Consider the following 13684-nt stretch of genomic DNA (forward strand, 5'->3'; position numbering starts at 1 on the left):
AAAATTTTCCAAAAGAAACACCTAATCTTGTCCCGCTCTATGATGTAAATTTAAGAAAACTTTCCTAATTTATTTGACTTTCATAGCCTTAACGATCTCTTTGGAGTTCCTTTCGATATCAGAAGCATTTAAGCTGCACTTTCAGCATTAGGGAGGGACACACTCCAAAATAACATTTAAAGCAATCTTCATTGAAGCTATAGCTAACCACTCTGTGCAGGACAATGGCAACTCATCCATTTTGTTGTAGCGACATAGGTTTGACCTACTTGTCTGCTTCTAACTGTTGGTGGTTCGCTCTGCAGGAAGATTCTGCATCCTTGGCTTTGCATCATACAATAAATGCACTAGCTCATCATGTAATGCTGGACGTAAAAAGAAAAGAGTTCTTCTGAAACCTTGTGGTAGATCCTTAGATCTGGAGTCAGAAGAATGAATTGCCATTATTTTATCTTACGTAGGTACAAAAGCTTACAAAGATCTGTAAAAATTATCCATCTCATAGTCAATAATTATGCATCTTCCCATATCTTCTCACACTTGCCCCCCCCCCCCCCCTTTACTTCTACCAAATTCTACTTCCCTTCTTTAATTTTTTGCTAATTTCATAAAGCAAGGAAAATTTGGCAAATCACTCCAAGGCCCTAACTCCAAAAAGCCATTAAGGAGGTGGAAACGCTGCTTATATAAGCAGTTCCACTTAGCACCATCACCAACAAAGTGCTCCACGGGTACCTGAGCTCAGTCTGCTGACCAGGATCTGAGAGATCTGCTTGGGTGTGCACTGACAAGCATTGGATGGCATCTTTAGTGACTCAGACAAGCTGCATGGCATGGTGAAGACACCATAGATCTCCTCATCTTCTTTATATCCTGTTCTGATAACAGTGTCAGCCCTCATACTTCATCCATCCATCACGCTCTTGCAGACCTACCTAATGTATACAGAAGGCAAAGGACATATTTGCTCTCTGACTTATAGTCCACCTTGCCCATAGTCTACTACTGCTGCCTAGTGAAATCTTATTGCAAAAATACTGATAAGTAATTGAGTTGAGGTACTCAGTTCGGTTTCACTTGCCTGTCTGTAAAGTGTCTCTGCATTAACCCATTTCATCAACTCTGTATCGCACCGTGTCAGTATTTTCATTAACACTTCACATATTTAAGTGTTTTGCAAGATCAAAAAGTAATTTTTTCAATATGATAGTACATGTTTTTTCAGTATTTGCCTTCTTTGTTCACAGGTTTTTTAAAAAAATTAATAATTGTAATACATTAATCAGACTTCTTTGCTGGCTTATTCTTAATGATTCTCAAGGCTTTGTCCCTTTTCGTATAATCTGAATATGTGTAAAGATCTCCCTATTTTCCAGCAGTATGCACTTGCAGAATTTAAAAGATGTCACTTGAACCAGTGCCTCAAGATGGAAGTAGCTGCAATTTGAATAGCCAGCACAACTTAGTGCCATGAGCAGACTGCATAAAGTCCACTTCCCAAGCTGGAGCACAGTGCATGGTTCAGCCCAAGCAGTCCAATTTCCATCGCATATAAAGCAGTTCCTGAGGCAGAAGTGGGAGGACAGCCAGGGCACCTGGGGTCTCCCTTCATTGGGGTCAAGACACCTAAGGAGCCCTCCATGGGCCACCAGTTTTCCCAATATTAACTCTTCAGTGGTCTGTGTAACTACTCTTGTATTCACAAGTATTTCTCTTTATTCTCACTTCCACACTTTTTAACAGTGACCTTATCCAAAAGCAAAACCTCAGTGGCATACAGTATTGATCACACTAATCCGATAATGTATTTGCTACTTCAGATGCCAGGGAATCACATTTTCCCTCTTAAGATCACCTACATGGTTTGATTTTGTTACACTCATGCAACAATTATCCTGGTATATCTTTTAAGTAGACCATCAGCCACTTCTATTGAAATAAAAATCAGTAAGTCTGTTCTTTTAGGATCTTATCTTTTCCACAACAAACATTAATTAGTTACTGAACAAGTTTCAGAAGAGTAGCTGGTTTTAAAGAACTATATTCAAGACCTATAAGCTTTTTGGTATTGCAGGTTAGGCTGGAAGACAGTTCATTATTATATTCACTGTTTCATACTTTGTATCTTTCAGATCCTTTATTAAAAAAAAAAAAAAAAAGAGTAATTTGAACATCTGACTCTCCCCCATTGCTCCATATTTTCTTTCTCAAAGATGACATCTGCCAAAGCCATGTTGCAGATGTCCTTAAAAATGTCATTGGGGGTCAGGCTTTCAGTACTGTTTTACCTATGATCACACACTAGCTACCTGGCTTGTTTTTTGCTTAAGAATGATTTCATTCTGTGAAGGTATTTATCCATGAGATACTGATTGGAGCCTTCATGCTTCCAAAGCAGCTGCAGAATTTTTAATCATAAAAAACAATCAATCAAAGACATGGAGGTGAGTATCATCCATACATTTTACAAGTCTAATTTTCAATGGAATCATGTCTCAGTTGTGAAAAAGAAATGCCATGTGTGCAAATTGTATGATTAATCAGTACTTTAGTTTTTCACCAAAGCAGTGGAAGCAACCGCCATAAATAATTTTACATCTGAATCCAAATGGTGCTGTCATAAGCAAAATGGCAAATATATCTTATAATTTCAGCTTCTGTGTGGTTCATTCAAAGGCATGCAGAATAACATTTGCAATAATCTGGAGTCTGCTTTTCTGATTTTATTTTTACCTTGTTTTCATCATAATAAGATCATAAGCCGACTCAAAATAAGCTATTCAAGATAACAGTCCAGATGCTGCTATCATTTGCACTAGCATAAATGCAATAGCAGTGTGAAACCCATAGATCATAGAATCATAGAATCATGGAATGGTTTGGGTTGGAAGGGACCTCAAAGACCATCTAGTTCCAACCCCCCTGCCATGGGCAGGGACACCCTCCACTAGACCACATTGCCCAAAGCCTCATCCAAACTGGTCTTAAACACTTCCAGGGAGGGGGCATCCACAACCTCTCTGGGCAACCTGTGCCAGTGCCTCACCACCCTCACAGGAAAGAATTTCTTCCTAACATCTAATCTAAATCGACCCTCCTTCAGCTTAAACCCATGACCCCTTGTCCTGTCACTACACTCCCTGATAAACAGTCCATCACCATCTTTCCTGTAGGCCCCTTCAGGTACTGGAAGGCCGCAATTAGATCTCCCCGGAGCCTTCTCTTCTCCAGGCTGAACAACCCCAGCTCTCTCAGCCTGTCCTCATAGGAGAGGTGCTCCAGCCCTCTGATCAGCTTCGTGGCCCTCCTCTGGACTCACTCCAACAGCTCCATGTCTCTGCTGTACTGGGGCCCCCAGAGCTGGACGCAGTACTCCAGGTGGGGTCTCACAAGAGTGGAGTAGAGGGGCAGAATCACCTCCCTTGACCTGCTGGTCACGCATCTTTTGATGCAGCCCAGGACACGGTTGGCTTTCTGGGCTGCAAGCGCAGATGATTAGTATCAATACTACTATTCTCATTGCACTTCAGCAGGGCTTTGAAAGTTCTAGATTTTCTGTATATTTTTTTCATAATGAAATGCTGAAAAGTGCTGAACAATTTGAGTGAACAAAATGATCTGATACCTGCACCTTCAAGTATTTGCTTCTGATTTCTAAACAGTGCCTGGGAAGAAGAAAAGCTTTATAGTTGGTCCTGCCCCCATTCTGCACATCCCCATGGTAATATGTACTGCTTGTCCCCCTTTTTTCCTAATGAACTTATGACCACATTTTATTCTCTCTGGCATCAAAATCCAGCTCAGAAAGAGGAGCAAAGGCAAATACCCCAGAAGATGGCAGATTTGAGCTTAATCAACAGCTTTTAAAAAAGCTTTCCGAGTCATTCTTCTGCTTTCAGCCCGCACCTTCCAACCACATTGCAAACTCTGTATTTAACAAGACATGCATTTGCCACCATTGGCAAAATGTACTGGAAGTCTTTTTCAATAAAGATCAATGACCTGAAACCTGTCAGATGTTTTTTTTTTAAAAAAAGCATTTGGAAAAACTCTTAAACATTATAAAAATGCACTGATGCTCTTTGGACAGAAAATACACTCTTAAAAATAAGAATTTCATCAAAACAAGCTGTTCAAAAGGGACAATATATCATTTGTTTTCAGCCAATATCCCAATATACCTGTTTTAACAGAAGGTAGATATTGGAGCTGCATTACTTATGATCAATGGCAAAAATTCACAAGTATGTATCTTACTGTTATATATCGTATATATGATACTCATTCTGCCCTTCTCATTCACAGGAACATTTACACAGGACGTGATACAAATAAAAGTGGCAGAGTTTGGAGCCTTTTTTACTTCTAATTTACTGCAGATATGCATAAATTTCTCAGACATTATAATATATCACCTTACTCCCTCCCTAACTTTGACCACTTGGTGCAATACAGAAAAATTAAAACCAGAGAGATTAGCCACCAGCACGTTTGTTTGTGAACAACTTAATTTTAAGAAACAAAAGTCAGACCTGAGATTAATTATTAGTAGTGGTCCAATTACACATGTCCAAAGATAACTGAGATTATATAAAACCTTAACATTTAGTGAAAGACTCTACTGAGATTTTGAAGCTGTAAATTATGTCAGGGTGGAATTTGTTTCTCTGTATTTCATTACACAGCTGCTAAACTTTACCTAAAGAAGAAGAAGAAACCCCTCCATTCCATTACCAGGAATTAAAGACCATGGAAATGGTGTGAGTAAGTGTATATACTCTACAAGCCAGCAAATAAATGTTTCTTTATGTCTACCACAAGTTTTGGGATTAATTGCAGAAAACTCACTCTTGTATCCAATGAATAAATTCAGAAGCACTCACCATGATTCCAGTGAGTAAACAGACTCCTTTCCCACAGTATGTATTAGGTACCATGTCACCATATCCAATGGATAGAAAAGTTATTGAAATCAACCACATTGCTCCAAGGAAGTTGCTAGTAACATCCTGTTGATCATGGTACCTGAAAAGAAAAAGATAACAATTTCTTTATCCTGAAAACTTTTGTTAAACTTTTGTGTTGTTAGAAGGAAATATCATTAACTGGTCAGACAACCATTCTTATATTATATAATTATTTCCTTTTTACACGCAGCTATAAGGAATTAAATAAAACTCAAATACAATGCCATCAGCAGTAAAGAAACAAAAGGTACAACAATAGCACCAGTAGGAGAGGTACTCAGGATGGTTTATAATTCAGTGATTCAGTGTTAGTATGATTAAAATAGCAGAAACCTCTTGTTTTTTAATAGAATCTGTTTATCAGGGTACAAGTCCTGCTAATCTTCTGCAGCGGCATAAGACACCAGTCTACTACAGCTGCTGCAGTCTGAGGCAAATATGAAAGTCAGAAAAGGATGTGTGGGCAAGCAGACAGCAGAGCACATCTCCATCTCCTTGGCCTAAATGTAAGTCTGTGATCAGAAATCTGATCATAAACTATCATGTAAATGCTGACTTAGACAATCTAAGATCTTCCCTCTCCTTCAACATGTTCAAGATAAATAGAAAAGTATGTCATTGTATTTCTCGTCATCAAAAGATAGACTATTTCATTTGGAAGGGACCTACAACCATCATCTAGTCCAACTGCCTGACCACTCCAGGGCTGACCAAAAGCTAAATGAAATTATTAAGGACTTTGTCCAAATGCATCTTAAACACTGACACCACCTCTCTAGGAAGCCTGTTCCAGCATATGACCACCCTCTCAATAAAGAAACACTTCCTAATGCCCAGTCTGAACCTCTGCTGGCACAGCTTTGAACCATTCCCATGCATCCTGTCACTGGATCCCAGGGAGAAGAGCTCAGCACCGCCCTCTCCACTTCCCTCTTCAGGAAGCTGTAGAGAGTAAAGAGGTCACCCCTCAGTCTCCTCTCCTCCAAACTAGACAAACCCAAAGTTCTCGGCTGCAGGACATGCCTTCCAGCCCTTTCATCAGCTTTGTTGACCTGCTCCGGACACATTCAAGGACCTTCCCATTTTTCTTAAATTGTGGGGCTCTGAACTCAACACAACACTCAAGATGAGGCCTCACCATCGTTAAATACAGCAGGACAATCCCCTCTTTTGACCGGCTGGTTATGCCATGTTTGATGCCCCCTTGGCTGCCGGGGCACACTGCTGGCTCATAGTGAGCTGCTGTCGACCTGCACCCCCAGATCCCTTTCTGCAGGGCTGCTCTCCAGCCACTCCTCTCCCCATTTATACTTGTGCCCGATGTTACTCTGTCCTAGGTGCAGAGTCTGGCACTTGGAGTTGTTAAATTTCATCCCATTAATCATTGCCCAATGCTCCAATCTATCTAGATCCATCTGCAAGGCCTCTTGTCCCTTCTTCAGAGAGAGTCAAGAGCACCTCCCAGTTTGGTGTTGTCAGCAAACTTGCTAATGGTGCATTCCATTCCTGCATCCCAATCATTGATAAAGACATTGATCAGAACTGGCCCTAGAATCGAGCTCTGAGGAACACTGCTGGTGACCGGTCACCAGTCAGATGTAGCCCCATTCGCTATGACCCGTTGAGCTTTGCCCTTCAGCCAGTTCTTCACCCATCGCACCATGAACCTGCTCACCCCACAATGGACAACCTGTCCAGAAGGATGCTGTGAGGGACAGCATCAAAAGCCTTACTAAATCCCAAAAAAACTACATCCACCATCTTCCCTTCATCCACTAGGTGAGAGATCTTTACCTTAAACTTAGCTAAACCTCCCTTTTGTGTTGTCAGCTATTAAGTGTAATTTCCTGATGTGCCATGTGTTGCCTTAGTTTTATATTCTAGTGGAATACATTCATTTTCTCCTTCAAAGAAAACAAGTTCAGTTGAATAATCTAGTCGTCACATGACATATACACCTAAGCAACTGGGAAGCCACAAGGACACGTTTTAGGGCTAAAACATGTTGTCACCACTCTGTCTGTGGAGGAAAAATAGCCTAATGTAGGTGGAATTTTGCTTCCTGGACAGAGTAGTTCTGCAACAGAGACTATCTGTGGCAGCCACTGCAGCCTCAAGGCTGCAATAACCCCTGCAGCTGTTGTGAAGCCTCAGATTAGCTGTCTATGCTGTTGGATCCTCAAGAGTATTATTTTAACCAGTTCCTAAATCCGTGTCTCACAGTGGGTCACAGAGGGCCATTAGGGAATTAGTTCACAAATCCATAAGCAACCTGCTTTCCACAAGTGAAATAATTGCTTCAGTTTTCTTCCTTTCTGGACCGCAGTCTCCATGATGGAGCAGGAACGCAGAGTGAGCACAAAGACACTCTCAGGAAATTCCCTATTCTCTCACCTGCAAGATATTCACTATAAGTATCTGCAAAATGCCTTCTTCAAAGTCTCACCTATGCCCTGATGATTACAACAACCTAAAAACTCTTTGACTGCCAGAGACTACAGCGATCCCTCCAAACATGTCTGTTCCACATTTTGCCTGTACTCCTCTCTCCTGGTGTCAATGTTGCCTTTCTCAAATCCTCTATGCAAGCTTGCAAAGATATTTTTGTTGTTGTTGTTGTTTTGCACCTAGAACAATGCAGTAGCAGCCCACATTTGGAGCTCCTAAGGATGACAGTGACACAAATGACAACCACAACAGCAACAAGGGTAGTAAGAAAAATGACAGCAAAATTGATTTGACTCACGACCACAGAGCTCTGCACAACAGAAAGAGATCTGACATTGCTTTTTTGCAGTCTGCATTAAACATTATGGATTTTAGTAACAAACTTAGCAAATAACAGCTGTGAAATATATGGATGCAGTGAGAGAGACATATTCATGCCATCCAGGAGGCAAGAAGAAAGTCTATGTATCATGCAAGTCCCTACAGAGTATCATGTTAAGTGATACGACCCATAGGCTTTGGATGAGCTTCACAGAAGGGTGCTATAGCCACAACACATACTCTAAGGCTAGCAACTCAGTTAAATACCAGTAAATGCTCACATAAATATTTTTAATACATTTCTTTAATGCCCCTCTTTGGGTTTTGAACCTGTCCATTTCTATACTTCAGATAGAAAACAGTTTTCCTATGAAGAGGAAAATGCAATGCAGTGCTTTTGATTTTTTTCAACATTTTGTCCAAATGTTGGACAAAAATTTCAGCCCTACATGGTGATAATTATAGAAGTCTTGATATGTCTGAAAACAGAACATTCAAATCCTGTTTGAATGAAACAGTAAGTTCCTGAAATAAACACCAGTTTCACATAAAGACTGTCAAAACCTCTCTCTTAAGCCTTGAACAATACAGGGAAAAAATAATGGAGTCTTAATACATTTATCCTCCTTTACCTATGCCAGAAAACACAGAAGCCAATCTACACATAGATCATTTGACAGAGGTGACATAGGGTTAAATTTTTAAAAGCACAACAGTAGTTTTCCAAGTTTCATTGGAGACATGGATCTTAATCAGTAAGGTCCCCTAGATGAAATATTCATTAAAGACATTTGCATCCATATTTAGTAGCACACTTCAAGGACCTGTTCAAATGTTTTTATCTTGTTAGCTCAGCGCTCTTGGATTTCGTACTCTGAATATTTCACCTGGTTGTGATTAACATTATAGTTCAGCAATCAAATGGTTCACACAATTTAAAAATCATCATCAATACTTATGACTTTAATGTGACTAAGAAAGGATACTTTGCATCCTCCTCTATGGGCTCAACTGCTTGAGCACAGCAAAGCATGCAAGTTACAACCTAATTTCATCTTTCAACAAAACCAAAACCTCTTTTTCTCTCACAACTGTGCAGAGAAAGTTAAAGGAGTGACTTCTCAAGTTAAAAAACTAAGTAAAATAAAGACAATCTAAAAGGGGGTGGGGGGGTGGGTGGGGGGGTGTCACTCTCCTGACAATCCCACCATGTCTGTGCCAGATTTATAGAAAGGTGGATTGGTTTTGTCTTGGGTTTTTTGCAACCTCACTCATGATTTTTGAATCTCTAGTATATAGTAATTCTGGTACATGTCTACATCCTTCTGATTTTCATAAGATTACAGTTGTACTGGCATACGCTTCCAAGTGCTGTGCTATGTCATTAGGCACCACCATTGCTTGGGATTCAAGCCTGAACGAGCAAAGCCAGGGGAGTCTTTGGCTACCCTGTGTCCACCATCAGGCAGCAAATTATTGCATCTATATCATAACAGGAAAAGCAGTTTCTTAAAAAACTAGGGATTGCAACATCGTATTTGTACAGCCATGGGAATGGCTGAAAATGAGCCTTGGAGACATTAAAATTGCTTTGTTTTGAGGAGGGGGAAGAAATCTACTTATTGCCTTTTGGACTGGCTTTCAAAGTTATCACAGCCCTAAAGACAGAACTTTTCCATTTATGCAGGGAACAGTAAGATGAACACAGCAGAAGTTAAACTTTCCCACGTTTTTCTATCAGTGCATCCCTGATGTCTTGCAGTCAAGTCACCAGAAGGCCTGAGAAAAGTCATTCCCGTCACTGTGTTCTTCACTTCACTATTGAGACCATCCCTAGCAGAGCCAATTGCAACGGACATTACAGTGAGGAGAAAAGCCATCCACATGAGCAGCTGGAGCAGAGCTGCCTCGCTCACTGTCAGTCGTCATCAGCCACTACAAACATCTCCTCCTTCCAGCTGGGCTGTGAAAGACAGCTGGTATGTAACACACTCCAGAATTCAACTGCAGTTTTCCTAAACTATCCATTCACTCTGTATCTGAAAGCTCTGAAATCTGACAGCAAAATATTGTATACCATGAACAGCTCGGAAACCCAAAAGCTCAGGAAGTAAAGAAACAAATACTTCCTTTCAGTGACAAGTTCCACACAAAGCAAAATGCAGTCATTACCAACCAAATTCCAAAACGTAAGCTTTTTGACGTAATTCCAAACGTAATCTTCACTTTGACAATGTTTTTTTTATTTTTCTAAAGATTTTGCGTTTTTAAAATTTGAATCACTAGAAAAATATTTATTTAAATATTTAAAGCTCACTATTCTTAGTCAATAAAAACTTGCACTAGAAACACAGTGAGCCACTTGAAGATAACAGCTATTATTTACTTGTGTTAAAACTGCAGCTATAAACAGGCTGATTTTCTGGATCACATCCAGCCTCACTCGGCAGCAGAATAAAGGGTCATTTAGAAAAGCTGTGTATTCCCCTGAGGTAGGAAAATCCTTGGCTGAAGTCACACAGGCATAAGTATTATTTATAACTTTTTCTCTCCTTCTCTAATAAGGAATGTGCTAGCAGGCAGGCACTGCTGCAGCTGGAACACTCTGCTCACCAGGCAATCCTCACCCTGTGAAACATCATTATCCAGTTCTCACCAACCAGCATATGTAAGTCCTGAGACTACTCTAATTTAAACTCAAAATAGCTGAATGATTAGATTTTTGCAGAAACAGCACGGCTCAATTCCTTCCCAAGCCAAACTGAGTAGGAGTTTTACCATTCATCTCAGGAAGACATAAATATATTCCTCAGCTGACAATACTGCAATGGCTTGGGTTGTCAAAGCAATATTCCAGATTTTTTATCAAACAGCAGTCCTTTTCTTCTGGTTTCACTTTCAGTATCACGATTCTCAGAACTGCTTTCCTTCAGAACTATGCTCATATTTGATGATGTTTCATTTAACCAGTAAAACATCTGCTTTTTAGCTGCACACAGTTATCAGACATTGACATCATGACATCTAAGACACACTCATCTTAAAAAGAGATGAATAAGAAGAAATAGAGTATACATTAAGCTTGACCACCAGCACATTAATTCACACTTAGCAGTTTCATGTCAGTTTATCTTGCCTCCATGGACAGCCTCTGATAACTTTGCCATCTTTGGTTTTCCTTTCTTGAACAAGTCAAGTACAGAACTGAAAAAAATGTTGAAAAGATGATCCCTTTTGTAGGGAAGAAAATGGCCTGCTTTTATCATAATCATGGAGAAAGTCCTGGCCTGCACTACAATGACAATCCAGACTGAGTTTAGTCTTGTCAAACCTTAAAAACTTTTAGACTAATAACAGCTGGAAACAAGCTCAGCCCATTAAATCAGAAACTTGTCAAGACTCTGTTGAGACACTGATTGATCTAACCAGCTATTAGAGCTCTTCCACAGTATCAGGCCATTCTGTTACTAAGTGCTTTTGTGATCTTAGTTAGATGGTAGGCACTTGCAGCGTTTTATCTGTTAATATAGTGATGATAATAGACAGGTCTTTTTATTACTTCTCACTTCCTTCTTTTTAAAAGAAAGAAAAAAAAAAAAGAAAACCACAATGGCACTTGGAAGGAACAGCAGAGCTGACTCCCAGTCTAATGAAGTCATCTGAAGAAATTTTACCTGCCTTGATGGGTTTAGGATCAGAAAGGCAGCTTGAAAGATGCATGTCACTCCTTGTCTTTTTTCTAACATGTCTGTTGATAACCCCCAAATATTTATGAACAGCAGTAAAAATGTTTGTGTCACAAAAACTGCTTCATGAAAGTGCAAAGCACCATTGGCAAATGTCTGGATTTCACAGACAGACTCATATCAGTAGCAATTCTGAACCCAAACAAAAGTAATGGGTGTAAGAAAGCTGTCTGGATTACTTCCACAGGGGTCAAAATGTTCATGGTTTTTCTATTAATTAAGAGTATTTGTGGATTATTTATGGAAAACTAATAAATCCAACAGAGAAATGTTAAATATCATTACATAAGTAGCATATGTTACTATGTTATCTAAGATGGATGGAAAAAATAATCTAAAAGAAAACTAGAGGACAGAGGAGTGAGAGAAATCAACACAAAAACAGAAGGGTGAGATGGCATATTTTAAGAAATTTTATCATTATTCTTGAATATAAATTGCAGTTTATAAATAAGTGTTAAGAAAAAATTATTTAAACCCCTAGCTGCTGTTGAGATATCTACCTCTCAATGCCTGGGCAATGGGTAACCTGCCAGTAGAGAAATAAGGGCTAATTGCCATTTTTTTCAAAGAGTACCAAACTTTTAGCTGACCTCCACTGGTGAAGGTCTTGCCTTGTTTTCCTGGTGCCGTAAAGAGCTGATGTTTTGCTAAACTGGTATGCCTGTCTGCAGCCATGGTAGATATAAAGATTTTCCATCTTTCCTAGAGAAGCCATTCAGCTACAAGCATAATCTGGAGATATCAAAGTCGCTGAAGCTCCTTGAAAGTATTACCTGCTTTTTTTCTTTTTTTTAACATGCGTTCAATAAATGCATAAGAGTGTTAAGGATAATCTGTTGAATCAATTCTACAAGTATTGCAAAACTGAGAAACCTTTAAATTTGTGACAGACAGCAATCCACTACAATGACCAGCAGCAAAGATAGGAATGCTCAGTATCAGTGTACAAAAAAGTACTGCTGTGAATAAAGTGATAACTACTGCTTCAGAAGGTCTTAGACCATATGCAAACACTAATGTGTCTTACAAAAGATTTTAGAGTTTGTTCAAGGAGAAATTTTTCTTGTCTTCATTGATACACACCTCCCTCAAACCCCACCTTTGAGGCTGATCCCCCAATATAATCATATTCTTACTCCCACTGTTCTTTTCAGCAGTTTCAAGCTATTTTGTTCCTGCAATGGCATAACTGAAGTAAAATCTTATCTCCACTGAGGTCAGCAGCAAAGATCCCATTGACTTCAGTGGGACTAAGATTTCCATTCTGGTTTTTTTTTGGTCAGTTTCCATTGATCATGCTTTAAAATGTTTCCATGCTTACCCATTTCAGAATTCTTACTTTGCCTTTGTCTTCATCTCACATTTTGGATACCAATAAAGCTTAGTTGTTATAAGTATCATTATATCAGTGTATCAAGAAGGATCCTAATAAAATTGCTAAGCTAATTAAACTAAAAAAAAAGTAAAAATTTATGCTTCTCCTCTTCAACATTTAGAAGCATAATAATAAAATGAAATGCTTGTTTGGGCATTTAAACTTAGCTATAACGTATATTTACTTCCAACATGCTTGTTGTGACTCAGTAGAATAATGAATAAAGTTGTACTCAAAGTCTTAAACCAACTCTCAATTCCTAGAGATCTGAATGAGCTCTGTTTGCAGCAGGGTTTTTTAAACATATATCCTGACTGCTTTGAAAAACAGTTGGGTTCACTGTGTCTAAACATGGCTCATTTTAATAAAGTATGCACAAGAGAAATAGAAAAGAAAGTAAGGCCAGCTAGAATAACTTTCTGTCTCTCAGAAATGAAAGCTGGGACTAGCAGTAGCAGCTGTCATGAATGTTATATGACTGATTCTTCCCATTTCAGAAAACTTATATTAATTATCCTTTGTGCAAAATTCTGCTCAATGTGAAGTACTTGGACTAATACATTTTATCATATTCAGACAATATTGGATAGATCTAGCTTCTTCATGCTATGGAGCAGGCTCAGGGATTCAGCTTTTCCCAGTTCTACTGAAATTTGTTTACATTTGATGTTATTGTCTCCAACAAAAACAGATTTTATGTTTCACAAGGTTGCCTTCAGATTTTAAAAACTCAACTCTTTAGCCTTTCCCAACTCCTACATACATGTCCAGACTGTGCAGAAAAACTAAGCATGCTTCATATCGTTCAAGTGCTAAGAGGCAAA

General features: G+C 39.2%; 1 protein-coding gene across 2 annotated transcripts in view; it reads right to left on the reverse strand.

The window, feature by feature from the left end:
- Nucleotides 1-13684, reverse strand: part of KCNN2 (potassium calcium-activated channel subfamily N member 2) — a 69803-nt gene that overhangs the window by 16769 nt on the left and 39350 nt on the right. For both annotated transcript variants that reach the window (XM_075740482.1, XM_075740483.1), the window contains one exon: nt 4884-5025. In XM_075740482.1, coding sequence (XP_075596597.1) covers nt 4884-5025 — 142 coding nt within the window. The remainder of the gene's footprint in view (nt 1-4883; nt 5026-13684) is intronic.

The sequence above is a fragment of the Balearica regulorum genome, chromosome Z (genome assembly GCF_011004875.1).
Source record: "Balearica regulorum gibbericeps isolate bBalReg1 chromosome Z, bBalReg1.pri, whole genome shotgun sequence".
In the NCBI taxonomy this organism is placed as follows: domain Eukaryota; kingdom Metazoa; phylum Chordata; class Aves; order Gruiformes; family Gruidae; genus Balearica; species Balearica regulorum.